Source organism: Mobula birostris, chromosome 14 (genome assembly GCF_030028105.1).
Source record: "Mobula birostris isolate sMobBir1 chromosome 14, sMobBir1.hap1, whole genome shotgun sequence".
Classification (NCBI taxonomy): Eukaryota; Metazoa; Chordata; class Chondrichthyes; order Myliobatiformes; family Myliobatidae; genus Mobula; species Mobula birostris.
In genome coordinates this window covers 91,218,410-91,245,285 of record NC_092383.1, presented here as the reverse complement: position 1 = coordinate 91,245,285, position 26,876 = coordinate 91,218,410, and the positions used below count along the sequence as shown (strand labels likewise).

Genomic DNA, 26,876 nt, shown 5'->3' with positions numbered 1-26,876 from the left:
GAGACAGGAGAGAGAATTTGGGTTCAGCAATAAAATAGGATCCTGATACAATTGCAAAGCCAGGATGGTGTGACAATTGAGAAGATTAACTTGCAGGTGATGGTGCTCTCAGCAGCAGTCATATATATGGGACCAGATCAAGGGTACAACTGTAGTGCATTCTGTAAAGGTTGAATACATCAGCTACAGCACAAGGTGATGGAGAGAGCAAACACTTAAGAGTGGTGCAGTAAGCAGTGTGCTTTCTCCTGGATTGTGCTGTCTCTCTCAAGTCTGGTGTGAGCTGCACTTATCAAAGTCATACGGCAGGTCGTATGTTTGAAGAGATCTGGGAAATCAGAAGGTAAGTAACCTCACAAGAGGTGCTCAATGTCTAAACTTCTCTTGTGACTCTTGTTGAAAATGACATATTTTCAATGTACGTGATAAATGAATCTGAATCTGTAAAATACAACAAATTGTAAATGGAAAACAAACTCATTGAACGCAGTTAGGAATCCAAGCTTCTCCCTCCACGCCCCTCAAACATTTATAATCACACCTTCAGTTTTTCAAGGAGCTTGCACACTTCTGCCATCTTTCACAAATTAAGGCCGAGTGAACGGAGAAAGAGATGCTACATCCTACAAAGCAGAGAAGAGAACTCTGAAAACAGAGAAGGAGACTCTGTCCCACCCGCCTGAGCTCAGACGAGAAGTACAGAGACGGGGCCACTCTGTACAAAACAAAGCACGCAGTAGTTTACCTTCGGAAGATCTTCCCTCATAGGCAGGCATTTCGTATCCTTTACAAGTGTGCGAGTCTGTGCAGCATCTGCATTGCAGGTAAAACAAAGAAAGAAAAACACCTTCCCCAATATTAACCATTCTCACAACAAGCATTAGGAATTCAATGCATATTACCACTCAACCTTGATCACTGATTAAAAACAAGGAAGAAAGATTAGTTTCCCTCATTAATATTCTTCTCTCACTCCATTGCTTAGTCACACACCTTCCTCCCAAGCAGAAGAAATCGAACTGCAGATCTACAATTAATATGGGGATTTAAATGATATTTTTTAGTGCACGTATACATTTGAGGGAAGAACAAAAATGACTAATACTTTAGTCACTCCATTTTGCATTTTATATTCGTTATACCAAAGCTTTATAGGGAAAGCTTTCTGTATCAAAACTCAGGGTTTTGATTAATGCTAAATCCAATTACAACCTCAATTTTTGACATTAGAAGCAAATGTTGAAATCCTAAATTTTGCTCATCATCCGCTTGATCAGAATTCTTCATCTTTGACCTGCTAGGATGAAGTATTCATGTTTTGCTTCAACGCTTATCTGAGGTTCGTTACGTACACTCTTCAATGCAATACAGTTATGTATCTGGTGGTAGAAAACACTCCTTGCAGGGTTTAATTCAAGCAGCCATTCTGCCACAAAGCAACACGTGGTACACCTTATTGTACACTCTGAATGTACAGATGAAAACAAATATTATCTTATTTTTGAAGTTTCTGTTCTGTGGAGCATCTAGTAGCACTGCAAGTCAAAAGATACCAATGTAGATTAAAAGGAAAGTCTGAATTTATAACTATCACACAGGATTCCTTACCTGTGTCCAAAATCATTTTCCTACCAAAATACTCTGTGCTGAAAGACCTTAGTTTTGGGATTATAGATAGGACTTGGTAAATTATGCGCCTGTAGACTGAAAGGGGACTGCAATTCAGTAACAAACCTCTTAACACACAGTGTACACCAGGAGAGGTTGGAGTTCAAATTCAGGCATCCACTGACATGCCAACTCACCTGCCCCCACTGGGGGGAGCTTCATCAATTCTTGGCCAGACTGCCAGATGGAGCACTGTGCAGAGGAGTGCTCACTGTTGACTGGGGAGGGTGAATTGGCAGGACCAATCACACCCGGCAGAGTGCAGCTTCTGTCAGCTGATCAGGAAGCAAGACTGAAAGCAGTCACTGGAAGTCTGCAACCAAAAACACGCTGGCTGAAGGAGGAAGCACAGCGGCAGCAGGGACCTACAAGGGCAATAAAAAGAGGCAAGGGGATGGGGTGGGGAGGGGGAATGCACATATAAATGATATTGCATATTATGTTACTTATTAAAAACACTCATTTTAAAACTATGTAGTCCAAGAATGAGTATATTATTTCATTTTCTTGAAACACATGAAGTACGAACCAACCACAACAGTGGGTCAGGTTTTGGTGCCAATGGTGACTGGCCTATGATCAGCACTGAGATAATTGCTAGGATTATACTTCCCTATCCTGGACTGACTTACTTTTCAAAGCTGTCATCAAGCCCCTTCCCTATCTAAAACTGTAAGAGCCTGCACCACACAAGGACTTAAAGTCAGGGGAAGACTGGGGTGGGGGGAGTTGTGGGTGGGGGGTGGGGAGGCTAAGGTAATTCTCTCCACAAAACAAATGGAAAAGTAATTTTGCTTGCAGGCTAAATCATGCCTGATCTTAACAAACCATCAAATCAACACAGAACATGTACAGCCAAGAAAGTGACCCCTTGGCCTGTAATGTTGTGCGACTAATTAAATTAGTAATCAAATGCTGAACTAAATTAAGCCCTTCTGGATTTTAAATATTTCTGAATGCTCACAACATTTTTAACTCAAAACTTAAATGTAATAAAAATCAAAGATGGAATTTAAATTTTTAGAAAAGTAATATCAAGATTAATTTAAAACAATTGGACAAATGCAATTAATTAGAACAAAGGTATATGTCCTCATACTTATCTGATCCTTTACAGACAAATTGAAGAAATCGCCATGCAGATTCCCCTGCTTTACTGCTGGGGGAACTGCAGCAAATTCACACGCTGCTGCCACAAGGTAACACTGATGGCAGTTGGCTAATCCCAGGAACAGTCATAGTCATAGAGCACTACAGCACAGGAACACATTCTTCAGCCAATCTAGTCCATGCCAAGCTACTATTCTGCCTAGTCCCATCGACCTACACCTGAACCATAGCCCCTCATACCCCTTCCATCCATGTATCTATCTAAATTTCTCTTAAATGTTACAATCAAATCCGCATCCACCACTTCCATTGGCTGCTTGGTCCACACTCGCACTGCTGTCTTAGTGGAGTTTCCCTTAAACATTCCACCTTTCACCCTTAACTCATGACCTCTGGTTTGAGTCTCGCCCAAACTCAGTGCAAAAAGCCTGATGCAGTTACCCCATCTATACCCCTCATAATTTTGAATACCTCTATCAAATCTCTCCTTATTCTCCTCTGCTCTAGGGAATAATATCCTAAAAGTGGCCAGCGAACTTGGGACTTCCACATTGCTTGGTAATTCTAAGCTCAGTAGCACTTACGATGGGAAATTCAGTTACAACTGCTGGACCATCCCAACAACATATGCATTACGGCTAGCTGCCATCAACATAATTCAGCTGGATCAATGTTCCCATTATCTCAGCTGAATATCCGGTTTGATTATTTGAGTAATCTGTCATTATATGGTACCATAAGTATAACCCACTCAATAGCTGATGAATTAATGCAATGTCAAAACCTGGAATAATAGACACAGGTCTTTTACACAAACGATATGCATTCGGATGGTTAATTCAAATAATTCTAGTGAATAAATTGCATGCAGCTAGACAGCAGAGAACAGCGGTTATTCTGTATTAGTTTATCAATGTCAGATCTCAAATGCAAATCAACACAATTAAATTAGATTTCTTTATCGGTGTCGACTCCTGATCCAGTTTCTCTCCAAGCCAAACACAACAACTTTAATTTCTTCTTAATGTAGTTATTTGCTTGTCAGAAACTACATCCCATGAATCATTATTTTATAACACTTACAAACACAAGTTCTATTCAAAAATACACTGAGAATTTGCTAAAACGGAATTATACTGTGTGACGATGAGTTAAAAGTGCTCTTCAAACTCAAAACCAACCACTTTGCCCTACTAAATTGTTGTTAGTAAGAGCACAACAGAAGGGTCTGGGAATCCCTGCAATGGTAACATAGAGGATGATTAAGAATGAGTGAATTTAATGTCAAACTCATTGCAAAATGAGAAACAAAGTATGAATCAAGAGAATAAAGAGAGACAGAAGGGGAATAATAAAATAATTCTATCGTTTTCGTATTTCCAACAATTCCCTGACAAATTCTTTGATTTTTACACTCGGAAAGATTGAGTCCTGCAGTAGGTTTAATAGGAATCTGATTAGGCAATGCAGCAAGCATGCATGGGAGGCTGACTGAGATGCCATATTTCACAAACTAATACAATACTGTAACCCGTGGAAGTTTTTAATCCATAGGGTCTTCTACCTCTCTACATGTTGTTAGCTGACGTGCACATTAACAACAGAAACCATTGCTCAGGTGCTCTTTCCATCAAACTGCAGCCAACAGACCATGATTTTAAAAAGCAAAGTAACATTACAGACAAAAATGTGTGCATGAACAGTACACCTTCAATACTCATATCCTTTTGAAACTGTTTATTCTCCCTTCTTTTCAAATGGTAACGGTTCTGCAAAACAACTTAATTGGAATAATCTTAATCAATGTACATTGATCAAACCAATACCTGGATGGGAATGTTTTACCACACATTTCCTCACTCCAATCCCCCCCCCCCATTAGTTTCTTTCTTTGTCTTGTTCAGACAAGTACAATCATGTGCTTCGATAGAATGGCAAGATCCAAATCATATACATACCTTGAAAGTTGGCAGCTATCAGGTTCCTTGAAAGCATTTCGTACAACTGGCTGTAAGAAAATTAGACCATAGTTAAATGCAGAAATATACACTGTTATCTCATTCATCATGCTATGGATTAAGAAAATATTAAGTTCTTCCTTCCTATGTATCTATGACATAAAACCTTAGCACTCATGTTGGAAAAAAAACACAAGCAGCTAATAAACACTACCAGTAAACAATCATTAGGCACAGGAGTTTGTCAATCCAGCAGTGTTGATGTAAATTCAGACATAGCACTTTAACTTACATTTCTTACAAGTGCCTCAGGACTTGCACCACCAGGTTCAAGGATAGTTACTATCCCTCAACCAACAGGCTCTTGAACAAGAGAGGATAACGACACTCATTCTATTTCTGGTGTTCTCACAACCGATGGTCTCACTTTAAGGAGTCTTTATCTTGTTATTTCATGCTCGTTATTTATTGCTATTTATTTATATTTGATTTGCACAGTTTGTTGTTCACTGATCTTGTTTACAGTTACTGTTCTATAGATTTACTAAGTATGCCTGCAGGAAAAGGAATTTCAAGACTGTATGTGGTGACAAGTATGTTCTCTGACAATAAATTTTACTTTGAACTTTCAACATTTCTTTGCTTGGCATTATTGCGCTGTATCATCTTAGTTCACATTTCAAATCAGTATCTTACCAGACGGCAGCACCAAAGGATAGGATCCCAAATGATTTGCAATGCCCCCTTCAGCTGTGTTTATAGTTTAAAAGATAAAGTACAAATCTCAAAATGTATTGTGTCTATTTCATCCTTTAAAAAAATAAGTTTTCTTTGCCTTGAATTCTCAACTAAGTCACTAAAAGCAAAATTCACACCGAAAATAAAATGTCTGCAATAGTCATTCATACCAAAAATTTTAATTCAGAGTGAAACCTAATTGAGAACAGTAGTCAAAATAGCATACATTTGCCAGACTCCTGTCAATTAAAACAATTAAATTCTGCTTTCAAAAATTAACCAGATAATTGAAGGCCTGAGCCCAGGAAACAGGAACAGGAGTAGGCCATCTGGCCCATCGAGCCTGCTCCGTCATTCAGTAAGATCATGGCTGATCTGACCATGGACTCATCTCCACCTACCTGCCTTTTCCCCATAACCCTTAATTTCCCTACTATGCAAAAATCTATCCAACTTTGTCTTAAATATATCTACTGAGGTAGCCTCCACTGCTTCATTGGGCAGAGAATTCCACAGATTCACTACTCTTTGGGAAAAGCAGTTCCTCCTCATTTCCGCCCTAAATTTATTCCCCCGAATCTTGAGGCTATATCCCCTAGTTCTAGTCTCACCTAGCAGTTGAAACAACTTCCTGCCTCTATCTATATACTACTAAAACTCTCATGCTCTGCCTGTTTGTGACCTCCAATTAGCGCAAATGGTGCATTACAGCGGCACGTTTTTTGGCTAAATCGAATTAAAATGCGCTTAACTTACAGAATGCAGGCGAAGTTCAGGGTTACATATTTGTATAAAATTGCACATTTGCCAAAAATCAACAGGCTGGCTTTCACCCGAGAGCCGATCGGCCATCATGGAAATTGGGACGCGACAGTTCGACGCATGCGCACGGCCAGCCTCAGCAGCGACACCTACTGGAGCAAAAGGGCAGGGCAGCTCTATTCTGCTAATCACCATCAGCATATGCAGGATTGGGACAGATCTAACTGCCACCCATCAATAAGAGATGATTCAATCTTATTGTAATGACGTACTTCGAGACACCCATAAAACCCTTTGCTGCAGTCAAAGGACAGCGGTGACTATATCACGTCCATTTAGGAGAGCGCCAAACACATCATCAAGAATAAATCAGCATCATTTGGTGTTAGTGCTTCATATCTTCTATCCAGCATTAGGGTAAAAAAAAATGGTCAGCTTAAATATGCTGCGTGGAAAGGGAAGGGGGACATTATGGTCAAGAGATGGTGCCAAACATCGGGAAGCGGCAAAGAGAGGGAGAGAACAAGAATCGGATGAGGCCAGGGCCACATGACTCCAGGATCAAACAGTCAGGACAAAAAAAAATGAGAGAAGAAGACAGAGGAGAGGCATGCATGTCTCCAGGATCAGAGACAAACAGCAGAAGAGCTGAAGAGATGGGGGATGAAAGGGCTGCATGTCTCCGAAATGAGAAAAACAGGCACAGGAGGAGAGAGGAAGAGACAAAGGAGCTGAGAAATGCACGTCTCCAGGATCAGAGACAAAGAACAAACAGCAGAAGAGATGAAGAGACGAGGGATGAAAGGAATGCACGTCTCCAGAACGACAACGAGAGACACGAGGGTGGCAGATAAACCAGGAATGATGCCATCAAAGGTGTCCTTCGTTAAACGAGGAGGAGCTATATTTGCTTTGCTACGCGTCGTTCTTCTTTAATAAACTGAGGTTTTCTACTTCAGTTTCCAAAGCAAAGCAATACCAATAGCATTCAGGAAAATTTAATGTTCATTCTGGTCACATCAGACTGCACTACCCTTCTCTCAAAGGGTGCCCCAACGGGTCACCCCGTTGTCTAGTCTATCTATCCCTTTCATCATTTTATATTTCTAAAAGATTTCCTCTCATTCTTCTGAATTCCAGTGAGTACAGTCCCAGGCGACTCAATCTCTCCTCATAGTCTCATCTCTGAAGTCAACCTGGTAGACCTCCTCTGTACCACTCCAAAGCAAGTATATCCTTCCTCAAGTATGGAGACCAGAACTGAACGCAGTACTACAGATGTGGCCACATCAGTACCCTATACAGTTGTAGCATAACCTCCCTGCTCTTAAGTTCAATCCCTCTAACAATGAAGGCCAACAATCCATTTGCCTTCTTGATAGCCTGCTGCACCTGCAAACCAACCTTTTGTGATTCATGCACTAGCACTCCCAAGTCCTTCTGCACAGCAGCATGCTGCAATCTTTTACCACTTAAGTAATCTGATCTTCCATTTTTCTTTCCAAAGTGGATGCATTTACTAACATAGTACTCCATCTGCCAGACCTTTGCCCACTTACTTGACCTATCTATATCTGTGTACAGACTATCTGCGTCCTCTGCACAATTTGCTTTTCCGCTCAATCTAGCGTCATCAGAAAACTTAGATACACTACATTCGGTCCCCTCTTCCAGATCGTTAATGGCTGAACTGTTGCAGGCCCAGCACAGACCCCTGCAGTACACCGCTCACCACTGATTGCCAACCAGAGGAATACCCATGTATCCCAACTCTCTGCTTTCTATTGATTAACCAATTCTCTATCTATGCTAATACATCACCCCAACTCTATGCATCCTTATCTTATCGAATGCTTTCTGGAAATCCAAGTAAATAACATCTATCTGTTCCCCTTTATCCACTGCACTTGTTATATCCTCAAAGAACTCCCAGTAAGTTTGTCAAACAGGACCTATCTTTGCTGAATCCATGCTGTGTTTACCTGATGAATCCATTTCTTGTCAGATGCCCCACTATTTCTTCTTTAACGATAGCTTCAAGCATTTTGCCAACTACAAATGTTAAACTAACTGGCCTATAGTTACCCGCCTTTTGCCTACATCCTTTTTTGAACAGTGGCGTGACATTTGCCATCTTCCAATGCTCCGGGACCTGCCCAGAGTCCAGAGAATTTTGGTAAATTATCACCAAAGCCTCAAAGCACTATAACCTCTGCCATTTCTTTCAGTACCCTGGGATGCATTCCATCAGGACCAGGGGACTTGCCTATCATTAGGCCCACAAGCTTGCTCAGCAGTAGCAATTGTGATAGCTATTGTACTGAGGTCTTCACCTCCCATCACATCCATATCATCTCTCTTTAGCATGTTAGATGTGCCCTGCACCATAAAGACCGACACAAAATAGTCACCTAACGCCTCAACCATTTCCTCATTACCCAATATCAATTCCCCCTTCTCATTCTCCAAGGAACCTACGTTCACTTTGGCCACCCTTTTGCATTTTATACAATTATAAAAGCTTTTACTATCCGTTTTCATATTTTGTACTAGTTAATTTTCATAATCTATTTCCCTTTATTGCTTGCTTAGTGGTTCTTTGTTGCTTTTTAAAGATTTCTTAATCTTCCAGTTTCCCTCTACTCTTAGCGACTTTGTATGCATGAGCGTTTAGTTTGATGCCTTCCTTTATTTCATTAGTTATCCAAGGCTGGCTCTCCCCACCCTTACTGTCCTTGCTTTTAACTGGAATATACTTTTGTTGACAATTCACTGTATGCCAACCCTGAACAAACACAGTAGAAAAACTCAGTTAATCATTTTTGTAGAATATTTTAAACCAAAATAACACATAATTGTTATATTTGGATGAATTTTTAAGAAATGGTATTATTTGATTATTACCACACAGATCATGCTGCCTTCTCACTGCTGCCATCAGGAAGGATGTACAGGAGCCTCAGGACCCACACCACCAGGTTCAAGAACACCTATTACCCCTCAACTATCAGGCTCTTGAACCAAAGGGGATAACTTCACTCACCCCAACACTGAACTGATACCACAACCTATGGACTCACTTTCAAATACTTACAATTCATACTCAAAGTATTTTTTTTTATTAACAAAGTATATATATGACACCATATACAAAACCGAGATTCATTTTCTTATGGGCATACTCAATAAATTTATAGAATAACCATTAACAGAATCAATGAAAGACCACGCAACTAGGGTGCTTAGAGTGCAGAAGGTAACAAACTGTGTAAATACAAACTAAAGAAATAATATTAATAAACAATAAACAGAGAACATGAGATAGAGTCCTTGAATTTCTCAATATTTATTGTTTATTTATAATATTTTGGGTCTTTTTTCTGTTTGCATCTGCACAGATTTGTCATCTTTTGCACATTGGTTATTTGTACATCTGTGCCATTGATTTTATTGTGTTTTTTTGTATTTACTGTGAACGCCCGCATGAAAATGAATCTCAGGGTAGTATATGGTGACACATATGGACTTTGACAATAAATTTACTTTGAACTTTGAAACCCAATGATACTTCATGGCAATCCTATACGTTACAAAGTACTGAAGTAGTCTATCACATCATTTCATTACCTGTGCCACAATGAACCAGGAGTTAATTATTTCAGTGGAAGCACATTAAGAAATATTTGGCTATATTATATTAATCGTGCAGACTGTCCGGTATGGGTTTCTTTAGAAGCTAACTCTGTTAATAAATTTCCTATTATTTCTCTTCTTGGATCCTCACTTCCTTTATTTGTAAGTAAACTAACTGATAATTAAAGGGTCTTGGATCAAAACGTCATCCGTACCTCTTCCTAGAGATGCTGCCTGGCCTGCTGCGTCCACCAGCAACCTTTATGTGTGTTGCTTGATAATTTAACAGTTAAACATACTCTGAGGATCTGGATACAATTTAGAAAACACTTTGGTTTATTGAGATTTTCCCTTTCAAGTCCCACTTATTCTAATTTTTTTTTAAACCCTCCATGACTGATTCAGTTTTTAAAGAATGGGACAGACTGGGTATTAAATGTTTTTGGGAACACACATAAAAGTTGCTAGTGAATGCAGCAGGCCAGACAGCATCTCTAGGAAGAGGTACAGTCGACGTTTCGGGCCGAGACCCTTCGTCAGGACTTTGGGATTTTGTTTTTGGGATCTGTTTGTTGGAGGAAATCTTTTTTCATTTGAGCAATTGTCAGCTAAGTATAGCTTACACAAAACTCACTTTTTTAGATATCTACAAATCAGAGACTTTCTAAGATCTCAATTATGCACATTTCCTATAAGCTCAGATAAGAACTTACTAGATGTAATTTTTAATTTGACACCTTTTCATAATGGGTTCAATATCTAATATTTATGGTATGTTACTGGAGATGAGGAATGTTCCTTTAGACAAAATTAAGAATCTCTGGGAACAAGATTTACAGACATCAATATCTGAGAAAACTTAGAATGAAATTTTTAAACTGGTTAATGCTTCATCGCTATGTGCTCACCATTCCCTCATACAATTTAAGGTGGTACACAGAGCTCATATGACTAAGGATAAGCTATCTCGTTTTTATTCAGATATATCTCCCTACTGTGACAGATCTAAAAATGGAGAAGCTTCATTAATTCATATGTTTTGGACTTCTCCGAGTCTTGCAAAATATTGGAAGGAAGTTTTTCAAACTTTTTCCTTACTTTTCAAAGTCAATTTTAAGCATAACCCTCTGATGGCCCTATTCGGTATTGTTGCAGGACAAGATATCAAGCTGAAGACATCTGATTTACATATTTTGGCCTTTAGCTCTCTTATAGCTAGGAGGGCGCTTTTGTTTAAATGGGAAGATGTTTTCCCTCCTACTCATGCTCAATGGTTATCGACGTTATATAATGCTTAGATTTAGAGAAGATTCGTTGTTCAATTTCTGAATCTTGTCAAGACTTTCAAACATTATGGGGACCTTTTCTGAATTATTTTCAAAACCTTCAATTCGTTGTTTAAATTCAGATGTTGGCTACTATTAATTTTATTATATGAGAAGGCATTTTACCTTTTTTTTTCTCCTTAATAAACAGCTAAATTAGTTATTTCAATATAACTATTAACTTACATAAATATGGGGTAATGACATTATTATTATGAATAGATATAATGTAATTGGTAGTTTTAAAAAAATCTTTGACCTTTTATATATACTTTCTTGTACTCTGTATTCTTCTATGCAGAAACCAATAAAAATATTGTAAAGAAATACAAGGTAGTCTACATTAACCACCAGCTGTATTGCTTTTTAAGTTAAAAAGACAAACTGTGAAAATTAAAACTGCACCTCAATCAAAACCAAGTGTCACTGCTGAAGGAAGGTCAGAAGGAAGGTGACATAATCAAGTCATCATCATCAACAATGAAAACTGCTTCAGTAAGTCTGCCAGGCTGATTTTGTAAAATTAGTTAAGTAGCACATAGGTAGGTGGATTTACACAATAATCCAAATAAGCACTGGAATCATTCCAAATTCAGGTCCATGAGGATTCGAAAAAAGGTCAAATCTCATCAAAGTGAGATCACCAAATGGCAAACTAAATATTACAAATATTTGAATGACTATGTTAAATGGAAACCAGTGGAAAACCTGAACTGTTCTGGAGCCCCATTCAATACTATGTGCATAAAAAAAACAGAAAATTTTTGCAACACTCAGAGGATCAGGAAGTTTCTCTGGAAAAGGAAAACGAGATAGCATTTTAGGTCCAAAATAATTCACTTCATCCTTCTTTCAATACATGGTGCTGTCCAGCTAACTTTAACAAAATAAGTTAAAGCCAGAAACCTTACCTTGGATCTTTAACAGAGAAACTCTGGACTCCAAATACTTTTCCAAGTGCATCATTTCCGCAATGTACAATATGTTGCTGCTGTTGATCATAGAGTTGCTTTAACATTATATACTGACCAAGATAATACATTACCTGCAAAAGAAAACACCGCAAGTCAAAACGTGTCTCCAAATATGGTGAGAAATTTTATGAAAAATTATTCAGGATAAGAACAATGCTGGCAATAAAACCATTTATACATATTGAATTCTGTGAGGAAACCAACTTGACGTTTCAGGTTGATGCCCTTTCATTGAAACTAGTATAGTAGCATCTACAGAGACAAAATAGGTTATACCATGGCAGACACTTGGACAACAATCTGCAGTTATAGCAAATGATCCTTCTCCTAACAGAGCTGATGCGCAATAGGCAACTTTGCCAGTGTGCTGCTAATCATTGCTTCCACCCCATTCTCCTTAAACACCTGACCACAGATGCAAGAGATTCTGCAGATGCCGGAAATCCAGAGTAACACACAGAAAATGATGGAGGAACTCATCAGATCAGGCAACATCCATGGAGAGGAATAATTCAGTTGATAATTCAGGCAGAGACTCTAGCTCTTTTCCTCTCTTGCTGAATAACAACACTAAATTCAAGCAGTCTGTCTCCCTTTCAAGTTCACCATCATGAACCCTCTTCAAAGAGTAGATTTTCTTTACTTGCTAACTACTGTCCTAATGCTCACATTTCTTCCATAGTTCCTGGATGCCTTGTTAACCCTTACCACCCCAACCTTTCCCAATCGTTACAATCTCCCTTGTAAATAGTGAAAAGGATGGGAGATGCATGTGTGCATGGATTAGCAGTTCTGTGGATATTCCACACAGTATTAATTAACAAGGGGTAAAAAAGACAGTGAAAAAGAAATAAAAAGTACATCAGCAGAAGCTGCCAATTTCTATCCATGGCCAGAAGAATAGCGGGAAATCACTTGATTATAACAATGAATCAAGAGTTGGCCAAAGTACATCAATTGGATAATTCACCTCAAAAACATTTAACAGATTGAGCAGCCACAGACTGTTCACACTTGCCAAGTGTGTCGGATGACTAAATGTTCTGCTGTAGTCCCCACACTCATCCAATGTTAAATCATCTAACAACTAATGAAGGCTGGCCATCGTGACAATAACGCAGTTTGGACACTAGAGGTACTCAGCAAGCAATGCAAGTGACAAATCTACATTTAGTGGCAGGAAACACTTGCAGTTATTCCTTCCATAGTTTGTACACAGTCCTATATTATATATACAAAATGATGGAGGAACTCAGCAGGTCAGGATCGGAATCACGTTGATTATCACCGGCATGTGTCATGACATTTGTTAACTTAGCAGCAGCAGTTCAATGCAGTACATAATATCAAAGGAGGAAAAAAATAGTAAAATAATAATAAATCAATCAATTACAGTATACATATATAGAATAGATAAAAAATCTTGCAAAAAAAGCAAATAATAAGTATTAACAAAGTGAGGTAGTGTCCAAGGATTCAATGTCCATTTAGGAATCGGATGGCAGGGGGGATAAAGCTGTTCCTGAATTGCTGAGTGTGTACCTTCAGGCTTCTGTACCTACCACCTGATGTTGCCAGTGAGAAAAGGGCATGCCCTGGGTGCTGGAGGTCCTTAATAATGGACGCTGCCTTTCTGAGACACCGCTCCTGGAAGATGCCCTGGGTACTTTGTAGGCTAGTGCCCAAGATGGAGACGACTAAATTTACAAACCTCTGCAGCCTCTTTTGGTCCTGTGCAGTACCCCCCACCCCTAACAGTGATGCAGCCTGTCAGAATGCTCTCCAGGGTACATCTCTAAATTTGTTGACGTACCAAGTCTCTTCAAACTCCTAATGAAGTATAGTCGCTGCCTTCAGGCAACATTATGAAGAGGAGCAAATAATTGGGCCGACACCCTTCATCAGATCTCCAGAACAGTCCTGTATGACATTTGCGTATTTATTCAAGAATGGGTTTGGCTTCTCAGTTCTATCTTAGAACCTAATGTTTGCAAATTAGCATAATTAGCATCAACAGTCAAACTGGAACCAGTTATTTAATATGATTTCCTGGATCATAAAACCCAAGGTGAGGTTATACATCCATTGGACTATGGCATAAAATTATTATTTTTCTTGTAGTTTAACTTTCTAATGCTTTTTTTTATTTTTAGACAATCATCTATATACACAGGATTGTTCAGAGTTTTCTAGTGGTTACACCGGCCCCTGTATTTTTCTGGAAAACTCTTAGTTTTAGTGGTGGGTATTACATTAATTAAATTTGGCTATTTCATTGGTTAATGTTATCAATGGAATTTACTGTTATCAGTAGTCTGGTATAAGACCTCTCCACCTTTAACAAACTGTCGACCGACATCTTTTATAAATCTACCGATTTCCACGGTTATCTTGATTCTACCTCTTCCCGCACTATCTCCTGTAAAAATGCTGTTCCCTTTTCTCAGTTCCTTAATCTCTGTCAAATCTGTTCTCAGGATGTGGCTTTCCTTTACAGGACATCAGAGATGTCCTCCTTCTTCAAAAAACAGGGTTTCTCTTCCTCCACCACTGATGCTGCCCTCACCTGCATCTCCTCAATTTCCCGATCACCCTCATCTTCTTGCCGCCTCAACAGTGATGAGTTCCTCTTATCCCCTCACCTACCACTCCACAAGCCTCCGCATCCAACACATCATTCTCTGCAAATTCCGCCACTTCCAAAGGGATCCGATACCTTTACCTCTTCCCCTTTCTCCCCTTTCTGCAGGGATCACTCCAATTCCCTCGGTCATTCATCCCTCCCCACCAATCTCCCTCCTGGCACTTATCCCTCAAGTGGCCACAGTGCTACACGTGTCCATTCACCTCCAGGTGCAACAGTTTCCTCCTACAGTTCAAAGACATACCACCTGGTAGGTTAATTGATCATTGTTAATTGTCCCTTAATTGGGCTAGAATTAAATTGGGGGATTGCAGGGCAGCACAGCTTGAAGGGCTTATTTGATGCTGTATCTCAATAAATAAATAAAACAGTTATCTTTCCCAGGCAGAGAGACTAAACAACACCTCCACTCACTAACTCACCCTTCTACACTCCCCCACTACCACTACTTTATAATCACCTGTCAGAATCACCTTATGTACAGATACTCCTGTACCTAGTGTCATCTTATGGACATATAATTAATGTATAAGCTATCTCACATATTTATAATATTTTTAATATGTTCTTTATCTTATTGTGTTTTTTTTTGTACTGCATCAGATCTGGAGTAACAATTATTCTGTTCTCCTTTGTGCACCAGAAATGACATTAAACAATCTTGAATCACAGTGAAAAATATCCATTTAATGCTTGGTAGAGCAAGACTGCTTTACTAAGTTGTCTTCTGAGGCAGCACCTCAGAATCGGTGACAACTTATTTCCTCTTTGTTTCCATGTGGTGAGGCGGCTAATCCCACAAATGAAGGGGATAACATGTGAGGAACGTTTGATGGCTCTGGGCATTTACTTGCTGGAGCCTTGAGAATGAAAGGGGGGTCCAAATGAAACCTATTGAATACTGAAACCCCAAGATAGAGTGAACGTGGAGAGGATGTTTCCTACAGCATGAGAGTCTAGAACCAAAGGGCACAGCCTCAGATTGTGGAAGATGTCACATTAGAACAGAGATAAGGAGGAATTTCTGCAGCCAGAAGGTGGTGAATCTGTGGAATTCATTGCCACAGATGGCTGTGGAGACCACGTCATTGCATGTATTTAAAGTGGAGAATGACAGGTTTTTGATTAGTAACAGTGTCAAAAGTAATGGGGAGAAGTCAGGAGAATGGGCTGATGGAGCAGACCTGATGGCCTAATTCTGTTCCTATATCTTACAGCCTAATGCAGCTAGTGTGTGATCCGTGGTCCAGGGTTGGAGGTGCTTGCTGAGGTTTGTACAGGGATAGATTGTAAGGTGGTAAGCTGATTACAATCTGGACCACATTGAGTTCTGATGAAAGGTCTCAACCCAAAAAGTTGACTGTTTATTCCCTTGCATAGATACTGAGTTCCACTAGCATTCTGAGAGTTGCATCTGCAGAATATTTTGTGTTTAAGCATAACAGGCAAGGTGTTTTATGGTACTTCCCAAGAAACTAACTGGAATGAATCATAATGCATCTGAAAGTTCTATCCACCAGATTTTTTTTTGTTCATGAACATCTTTTGTTATTGCACACTATTCAAACTTTGTCAAGCATTTAAGTCCTGTCAAAACATAGTGGCATAAGTGGAAAAGGGAAATTGGCAGCTAACTATTTTACTTGTGAGGAAGTCAAGCAGGGGTTCCCAACCTGGGGTCCACGGATCTCTCAGTTAATAGTAAGGCTCTGTGGCATGAAAAAGGTTGGGAACCCCCTGAAGTAGGGGTTTTGATGGGGTTACGTTAGTCTACTAAGTAAAATAACAAAATTAAATTAAGAGGAAAAATATGTAAGAAAAGTTCCTTACTATGAGTTATTTGTTCCAGATCATAGATAACTGACCACTGATTTCACCTTTGTGCAATAGATCACGACTTTTATATACCTTTGAGGAATTCCTACATAAAATCTAAATCCCCTTCCCCTTGTAAAATCCTTATGTCAGCTCTAAAACTTTACAAAGAGAGGTTCAACACTTAATCAAATATGGTAGTAGTGTGGCTGGTGGCTAATGGGTGGAGTTGTTGATCAGCCTGACAGCTTGGGGGAAAGTAACTGTTTTTCGGTCTGCTGGTCCTAGCATTGATGCCGTCATGCCTCTTCCTTGAGTAAGCAAGAGATTTAACCCTTACAAATGAATATACACTCAGTGGCCACTTTATTAGGTACACCTGCCCATTAATGCAAATACCTTATCAGCCAATCTAATAAACAACAAAAACACACAGACTGGTCAAGAGGTTCAGCTGGTGTTCAGACCATATATCAGAATGGGGAAGAAATGTAATCCAAGTGAGTCTGACTGTGGAATAATTATTGGTGCCAGATGTGGTGGATTGAGTACCTCAGAAGCTGCTGATATCCTGGAACCCTGGAAGAGGATGGTGCAAAAAAACAAACAAACAAAAACAAACAGCGAGCCGCACTTCTAGGGGTGAAAACACCTTGTTAATGAGAGAGGTCAGGTGAGAATGGCCAGACTGGTTCAAACTCAAATAATCACGCATTACAACAGTGGTGTACAGAAGAGCGTCTCTGAACTCACAACAACATGTCGAACCCTGAAGTGGATGGATACAGAAGTGGAAGAGCACACTGGGTTCCACTCCTGTACTAATAGAGTGGCCACTGAGTATACTCTGCACTTGTTAAAATTACAACTATTGACAATTTGTACATGCTCTTTGGAAGCTTTATTCATGTCAGTAAAACATTTGCCTGTTGTTTTACCTCCTTCAATGTGAAGGTCTCCCCCGATGCACCTGCTTCCTGTAGAATGTTCAGCAGAGGCACCTTTGGCCTTATCTGAAGAGAAAAACAAAAGCACAGCCGATTTAAAATTTATAGAACACTTTAATTCCCCCATCACCCAGAACATACACTCAGGAGCCGGAAGACACACACTCAATGTTTTAGGAACAGCTTCTTCCCCTGCACTATGGGATTTCTGAACGGACAATGAACCCATGAACACTACTTCATAATTTTTGCTTTTTTTTTGCACTACTTATTTATCTTAACTTAGTTTTTATATATTTCTTATTGTAACTTACAGTAATTTTTATGATTGCATCGTACTGGTGCTGCAAAACAAGTTTCCCGACGTGTCAGTGATAATAAATGCGATTCTGATTCACATTAGCTACCCACACAAGCTTTTATTTTCAATAAGTAAAAATTCCAACAAAATACCAGAGGCACATATTTAGTCCTGTGAGTAACATTACTAATCATGCAAAGCATTATGAAGATTCAGATTCAAGTTTATTAATAATTCAGACAAAATATTTGAAACAAGCAGTGTCAACTTTCCAACACAGAAACTCCGCCATTACAACTGCTGACAAGAGCTATAAATTTCAAGCCACGTTTGTAGATAATCTGTAGTTACCTGGCCAACCTTTTCGGCTGAAATACTGCATGGATTACCAGATGATGTATATGATTTAGATGTAGAAGCTGTTGTCATGTTGACAGAGGTTTGCCTGGTGTTAGGGAAAAGAGAGGGTGATTATTAGTGAATAAATTATTATTTTTTACACAATCAAAGAGTAAAACTTGTTAAAACTAAATGACCAAACTGGCATTAAAATGACAATTAATCCAGTTGATTTTCCATTTTTAGTCATTGGGATTTAGTTTTATTAGATGTTTAGTTAGGCCACAGCTTGAGTAAAATTTTAAACAAATTAGCTTTATTTGTCCAGTACATCAAAACATACAGTGAAATACCGTACATTGTTTGAACAACCAACGAAGGCTGAAATGATGAGATTCCACTGGAACAAGTGCAGACGGGACCTATAAAAATAATGCCAATGACTAAAACTGTAGCCTCAAAGAAAAATCGGATAAGCTGAAGAGAGACTTAATTGATGTGGACTGAAGAGCCCTAAAAAATCCTCATTGATGAGAGTGTCAGCAACATGTCAGTGCCTCTATTTCCTCAGGAACTTGCAAAGATTCAGCATAATATTTATAACTTTGACAAACTTGTGCTGGAGAGTATACTGACTGGCTCCATCACAGACAGGTATGAAAACACCAATGCCCTTGAACAGAAAATCCTTCAAAAGGAACAGATACAGCTCAGTCCATCATGGGTAAAGCCCTCCCTACCATCTACATGGAGTTTTAGATAGTGCTTTCCCGCAACATTATCAGGGACCCCCACCATCCAGGTCATGCTCTCTTCTTGCTGCTGCCATTAGGAAGAAGGTACAGGAGTCTCAGGACTCACACTACCAGGTTCAGGATCAGTCGTTACCCCTCAACCATCAGGCTCTTGAACCAAAGAGGGTAACTTTACTCAATTTAACTTGTCCCATCACTGAAACGAATCTATGGACTCACTTTCAAGGACTCTTCATCTCATGTTCTTGATAATTATTGCTAATGTATTTAATATTACTATTTACTTTGTATTTGCAGTTTATTGTCCTTTGTGCACCAAGTTGGTGCTGCCTTTCATTGATTGTATGATGGTTATTGGATTAAGTATGCCCGCAAGAAAAGGAATCTCAGGGTTGTTTATGGTGACATATATACACCTTGATAATAGATTTACTTTGAACTTTAAATAAACACAAGAGAGTCCACACATGATGAGTCTTGATAGAGGGTCTCAGTCCAAAATATCAACTGTTTATTCCCCTCCAAAGATATTACCTAACCTGTTGGAAGTGTTGCCTTCTGTAACCAGTCCCTACAGTTCCCACCATCTCAACAGGCTGTTCTTTCCATGGCTTAGCCAAGAGTGTCTTTCATGTCTACAAGGAATATCTGAGGGTACAGCCCAAGTATCTGATGGGGGTACTCCTCACATTCTGGCTGACCTTCAACCTTTTGGAAGTGGGAAGGACTGTTAAGGGACCTCCTCACTGATGTACTACTGGGCCTGGCCAAGAGAGCCTTGGTAGATTCAGGTAGCATGTGATAGGGGGAGGTTCCCCCATGCCAACTGTTTAACCTCTCCTGAAGCAATATTCATGCCCTGGCATTCTGAAAGAGGAAGCAGTGTCCACTTGCCACTTGAAAGCCTTCAAGTAACCAAAAGGTTGGAGTGCATGCATTCTTGAGCCAGAAAACATTTTACTTGGATCCAGGACCTGGCCATCTGTGATCAAAGTGCTGAAGTTTGAACACGGTGCAAATGGCAGACACAACAGTTGGGATGGCATGTGCTTTGTAAATTTTCCAATGAATTTATTTCTTGTAATCAATCCATTGTTTTAGTATATGGAAAGGATTTCACAGCCATTTCTCTGTTCTTTTAATACAAACAGCAAAGATTAGAGTCATTCAGACTCCTGTCATTTGCCTTTTTTTTTCCCCAGAAGGTCAATTCTCCAATGGGGTACAAAATGTGCGAAGACCAAGGAGTAGACTTAAGAATGAGGACACTTCAATCTTGCTCTCTCAGCTAACACTATCAGCCCATATAAGATGAAGAAAACACCTCCCGATTTACATTCAACACATGATCTAATTGTTGAATATTTTAAATCAGAAACAAATAGTGCTAACAGTGCACAGCTGCACACAGTAACCTGACACATTTCAACTGCCTGACCTTCTTTAGAAATTACTATCTAATCAATATAATAAATGTAGAACCAAATTCTTTAGTGTTCTCTTGCCAAAGAATATTCCTCTGTGTAAGGATGCACAAAATGGTTGAAACCTGCCACTTTAATGAAACAACAAATGTGGGTTATACAAAAGTGCAAAGCCTAAGGGATCATGCTTTGTATTGCCAGGTGCATTCACTTCCTTAAAAATCAACCACAACTTTGGAGACAGTTGGTACAATTTTATAGATTTGCAGGTGTTTAAGCTGCTTGAACACACGCAGATGTATCAAACTTCCATTTTTGTGTCCAGAACTCAGTGCACTGGACAATTACTACAATTACACTGGCACTAATTACTACAACAAATCATATCAATGAGCCATTACAGGAATGCTAGATTTATTATCCCTCTTAAACTCATTCTCCTACCTTCTTCCAATGACCCTAATAATCACATTTTGACCTGATTCTGAAGCACCTTGGAACATTTTGCCATTCTGAAGACATGTGTGTCTGACGCTCCTGATGTCGCCTCCTCTAGATTGGGAAGACCATCATAAATTGGGGGACCACTTCGGTGAGAACCTTCGCACCATCCACTTAAAGCGGAACTTCCTGTTGGCCAAACCATGGTTTCCTTTTGTGCCAAGATGAGGTCACCCTCAGGGTGGAGCAGCAACACCTTATATTCCGTCTAGGTAGCCTCCAACGTGATGGCATGAATATTGATTTCTCCTTCTGGTAAAAATTCCCTCTCATCCCCTCTTTTTCTATTCTCCACTTTGGCATCTTAACTCTTCACACCTGCCTATCACCTCCTCCTGCTTTTCTCCCATGGTCCACTCTCCTATCAGATTCCTTCTTCTCCAGCCCTCTATCTTTCCTGTCCACCTATCACCTTCTAGCTATTCTCCTTTCCTTTCCCTCCCCGCCCCTACCATTTTATTCCAGCATCTTCCCCCTTCCTTTCCAGTCCTCCACCCAAAACATCAACTCTCTGTTCATTTTGTGGATGCTGCCTGACTTGCTGAGTTCCTCCAGCATTTTGTGTATATTGCTTTGGATTTCCAGCATCTGCAGAATTTCTCGAGTTTATAGATAAATAGTTTTAAATACAAACTGTTTTCTTTCATGAAATTCAAGTATTAATTTAGTGCCATTGATTCTTTACCTTTGTAGAGATGATGGTGAACCATTCTGAAAGGTTATTCTCCATTGTTATTACTTATTTTGAGATATAGCCCTTCCTGGCCACATCGCCCAATTATACCCACATGACCAACTAATCCACTTACCTGTATGTCTTTGAAATGAGAGAGGAAACCAGGGCACAAGGAGACTTCCTACAGACAGAGGCAGAATTAAACCTGGGTCGCTCGCATTTAAAAATTTATCTGAGATACAGTGCGGTGTAGGCCATTCTGGCCCTTCGAACCGGCTGCCCAGAAATCCCACTATTTAATCCAAGCCTAGTCATGAGACAACTTACAATGACCTACCAACTGGTACATCTTCGGACTATGAGAGGAAACTGGAGTACCCGGAGGAAACCCACACGGTCATAGGGAGAACGTACAAGCTCCTTACAGACAGTGGCAGGATTGAACCCGGGTCGCTGGTACTGTAAAGCCACTACACTACTGTGCCATAGAGTTAACGCTAGCCTCCTTATTACAACACAGCAGATTGGTGGGCCATTTCAGAAAGCAGTTCAGAATAAACCATTTTTAACAAATGTTAAAATAGGATGAAAGCATGATTTCTCTTTCAGGAATTTCCCATTACTCAACAGGAAGCCATTGCCCTGCAACTCATCCCATGTGTGGTAATCAACTATACAGTACTGTAACTTGAAGCAACATCTCTTTTTGGTCACTTATGACTCATAATTTAGTAATGGATGCTCGAAATGGATTTATAGGTCCTTCCCTATTCCAGGACAAATGAGTGTTTTCGACACCCTGCCAACATCAGCACAAAACAAGGAACTCAACATATTTACCATTTTAAACTTTGCAAGCTACACACAACTTCAAATGTACTTTATTTTAAGGGGTGTAGTGGTTAGCATTTGCTGTAAGAGAGGTGTTTAATTATCACTGCTGTCTGTGAGCAGTTTGAACATTCTCCCCATGGGTTTCCTCTAGGTGCTCCTTTCCTCCCACATTCCAAGATGTAAGGGCTAGTAACTTGCGGCCATGTTACATTGGAGCCAGATGCCTGGTGAAACTTGTGGGCTACTCCCAATACATCTCCTACTATCTTAGTTGTTGACACAAACAACATATTTCACTGTGTTTCGATGTACATCTGACAAATAAAGCTAATCTTTAAAATCCTTCCTCCAGCAGATTGTTGCTTTAGCAGTCTTGTGTCTTTCTGTTATAAAGCACAGTACCAGTCCTTCAGTCTACGATGCTGTGTTGACCTTTATAAACCTACTCTAAGATCAATCAAACCCTACCCTCCTATACAGACCATATCCCTCCTTTTATCCTTCATCCATGTGCCCCACGGGTCCCTTAAACATCTGTAATGTCTCAGCCTTTACTACCACCCCGAGTGCATTTCAGGCACCTGCCATGCTCTGTGTAAAAAGAACTTCCTCCACTTGCCTTAAAAGAATGTTCTCTGGTACTCAAGTCAAGTCACTTTTTATTGTCATTTCGACCATAACTGCTGGTACAGTACACAGTAAAAATGAGACGTTTTTCAGGACCATGGTGCTACATGAAACAATACAAAAACTACACTGAACTACGTAAAACAACACAAAAACTACACTCGACTACAGACCTACCCAGGACTGCATAAAGTGCACAAAACAGTACAGGCATTACAATAAATCATAAACAAGACAACAGGCATGGTAGAGGGCAGTGGGCTGGTGTCAGTCCAGGCTCTGGGTATTGAGGAGTCTGATGGCTTGGGGATTGCCCAGAGCCCACTCGATTTCTGAACATATCAACTGAATGTTTGTATGGCGGAACTGTCACACAGTTGCTGCTGATATCTTCTGACAAAATCCATCCACATATGGACATGTATCTCAGAAACAAACAGAAATAGGTGTCAGCCACTCTGCCCTCGGTACAATCATCATTCAACCTCAATACCATAGCCTTTTACTTGGAACTGCATCAAAGTCCTTCTGAGAAGTTACATTCACTGCATCCTGTTTCTTTTCCTACCTATTTTACCAGACATACTACCAAAAAAAAAATCCGTCAAACATGATTTCCTTATTTAAATTCTTAAGATACCTCTTTATGAAAGAGCATTGCAGTGACCCCCAGATAACTGGTCAATATTCAATCACTGGTCAACAATCCCATATCTCGGGGGCAGCATGGTAGTGTAGTAGTTAGCACAACACTTTACAGTAGAGTCGACCCAGGTTCAATTCCCGCTGCTGTCTGTAAGGAGCTCTCCCCATGACCATGTGGGTTTCCTCTGGGTGCTCCGGTTTCCTCTGGGTGCTCCAGTTTCCTCCCACAGTCCAAAGACATACCAGTTGGTAGGTTAATTGGTCACTGTAAATTGTCCCGTGATTAGGCTAAAATTAAATCGGGGCGGCGTGCCTCAAAGGGCCAGAAGGGCATATTCCATGCTGATCTCAATAAATAAAATGGGTCACTGACTAATCGGGGCTGCCATTTATTTGGGACACATCTAAAAGACCAAAATCTAATTGAGAAAATAGTCAGGATTACCTGTACCCAAGCCCAAGAAGATTCTATTTAGGATTCCCTTTGTTTATTCGGGACACTATGCTGCTCAATTGGAACAGAAGACTGCTGCCGAAGTTTCTAACTAGCTTCATTCGCATGCACTTGTGTGGCTGTTATACACTACACTGTACTTAGAAGGAATAATTTTCAAATAGTTGTGTGTATTTGTGCTCAAAAAGCATTGTCACTGATAGTTGGCAAGAGATAATTCAGAAATGCTTTGCACACTGCAGTTTCAAGGCTTGGAGATGGGAGAAATGGTCGGGAAGAGAAAATGAAACCACTTCACTACTTCCACAAGTTATGAACTACAAAGAATTTGATGGTATTGTCAACCATCTTGAAATGTTACAATGAAAATGAAGGTTTGGAGGATGCAATTGGTGAAAGCAGTGTATAAAGGCAGCCTATTATCTGCACTAGGTGTCTGTGTAGTTTTATATTACTGTAGTAGTGTTAGTGTTCTAATTTGTTCTCTGTTTCATTTAAATAGATATTTTATTACTCAGTTGACCAGGCTGGTGGCATAGTGGCATCAGTGCCAGACTTCGGGACGAAAGGTCCCGAGTTCGAGTCCAGCCGGCTCCCCTGCACACTTTCCATCCGTGCTGGGTTACGAGCTAGTGACCTCTTTGGAAACTCACCCAGCAGAAGGCAATGGCAAACCATTGCTGTAACTTGCCTCGTGTGCGGTTCCCCACTATGTCAGAGAGGCGTGGAGGGAAATCGTCCGCTAACCGGAGAAACTCTGGATGCGACGTACCGTTCCTTTATTACTCAGTTAAACAGGTAGTCTTTTTTATATGTTTTTAACTATTTCCACAAAACTTTGGCTAATTGGGACAGCACTTAATTAGGCCAAAATGTACTGGTCCCAGTATGTCCCAATTTACCAGAATAATCTGTTTATTTCTTGTTGGAATTTATATTTTATGTATTGCATTGTACTGCTGCCACAAAACAGTATATTTTACAACACGTGAGTGAAAATAAACAAGAGAAAATCTACAGATGCTGGAAATCCGAGCAACATTCAGCAGAATGCTGGAGGAACTCAGCAAGCCAAGCAGGATCTATGGAAAAGGAGTACAGTCAACGTTTCAGGACAAGACTCTTCATCAGGGCCCCTGATTCTGATTCAACTTCTTCTAAATCAAGTGGTTTGCCAGTTAAAAGTTAATCACACTGATGAGTATGGAGTCAGGTTAATGACAGCAACAAAAAGGGCAGTTTTTTCCCACTCAAGATTGGTAACAAACCAGGCAAACTTTTAGGGTAATTTTTTTGATTACATGATTATCACTGTGCTACTAGTTTTTAGTTCCAGATTGTTTAAAATAAATTTAAATTCCAGATTCGTTTGTCCAGATTAACAGCCAAGCAACTTAAGTACCAAACTTCCAATGGGTGGTATGGAGAGTAAAAATAAATGCATTTAATTGCAGAGTGATCAAGAAGCAGAACTATCAGCCAGATAACAACTGAAGTTTAAATGAAGAATTTTCAAAATAAAAACATAATGTCAAGAAAAACAAGTTATTAAAATTAGACACCAGTGAAACAATCGCTTTTAAGATAAAAAAAACTGACGCCCTCACCCAAGTGTCTTCCCCTCTACTCTGAAGGACGAACGCCTGACTTGCCAGTGGTCTACGATTCGAAAAAATAATCAATTTGACTTTTCATCGAATATCCTTGGTTACACCATCAAGATAGCTTTACAGGAGTGCGGATACACAGAGTACTAGAACAAAGTATCAGTGATGCAAGACGCAGTTCGGCCCATCGTGTCCTTCCTGGCCTTCAGATCAATCCCACAACCCATCTCTACCTACAGAATTTTCCAACATTTTTCTGTCTTTACCAGGAACGCAACGCAGCCGCAAAACTTTGCATTTGAGGAAATGTAGCACGCCGAGTAGAAATAAAAGTCTGCGGGTGCTGTTGCACGCTGCCGGCTGGACGGGAGCCGTTGTCTGCGCCTGAGCTTTTGCATAACATCGAGGCCTCAATTTGCAGCCGTTGGCTCCGAGCCCAAAGGCCGCGCTCCCCTCCTCAGCAAACTATCACCTCCCAACCTTGCATATTCCAGCGCCATCATCACTCACTTACACTAGCGTTTGTCCATAGCTCTTGGCCTGATTCGACGGGGGCGAGGGGTAAAGGAAGGGGTTGGGGGAGTAGTTAATCAGTTGCAGGTGAACGCCACCTCGTCGCCATGATGGCGCCTCCTCGCCTTCGGAGAAGCGGAAACTACCTCCAACTCATTTCCGCCCTACACTTCGATTGACGTGTAGGGTAACGCCCATCTCCTACATGATTGACATGGGCAACAACCCAAATATTCGTAGGTCTTCTAACCCTAATTCTCTAATTGTAGGCTTTCTTGTTTAAAAATGTACTTAATTTGTTTTCCTTGTGATTGCTGCTTATCTGATACAATGTGCCTTTCATGCTGCAGCGTTTCCATTGCACCAATGCACGTGTACTTAACGTTGACCAGTTGTCTGCATGACTTAAAATATTTTAATGACTTTGCAAGTAATTTTTTAAAATTCTGCATCTTACACTTTCCCACCGATCACAATACTCCAGTTAAAATTCAAGAAAGAAAGTTTGTTAATAAATGTACTTTGATACTATAAGTTTTGTAGTAAGAACACAAAATGCTATATCAGTTAGCAGGTCAGGCAGCACCTCCTGGATCGGCTATGACCAACTTTGTGACTCATTTTTG

The 26,876-nt window shown here is 40.0% G+C and overlaps 1 protein-coding gene across 8 annotated transcripts in view; it reads right to left on the bottom strand.

Moving 5' to 3' along the window:
* The window catches only part of mdm4 (MDM4 regulator of p53), a 38,459-nt gene extending 12,057 nt beyond the window's left edge, over positions 1-26,402 (bottom strand). For 3 of the 8 annotated variants that reach the window (XR_011889148.1, XR_011889149.1, XM_072278927.1), the window contains exons 1-6: positions 26,252-26,402; positions 18,227-18,320; positions 17,566-17,640; positions 12,106-12,239; positions 4,737-4,786; positions 746-813 (exon numbers count right to left, since the gene is read on the bottom strand). Coding sequence is in view for 3 of the 8 variants with exons in the window: in XM_072278927.1 (XP_072135028.1) it covers positions 746-813; positions 4,737-4,786; positions 12,106-12,239; positions 17,566-17,640; positions 18,227-18,304 (405 nt within the window). In the remaining 5 variants the exon portion in view is untranslated. Of the gene's footprint in view, positions 1-745; positions 2,034-4,736; positions 4,787-12,105; positions 12,240-17,565; positions 17,641-18,226; positions 18,321-25,737; positions 25,842-26,251 lie in introns of those variants that run through there. The other 5 variants (XR_011889152.1, XR_011889151.1, XR_011889150.1 and 2 more) reach the window with 4 other exon arrangements.
* Between the last annotated feature and the right edge of the window lie 474 nt (positions 26,403-26,876).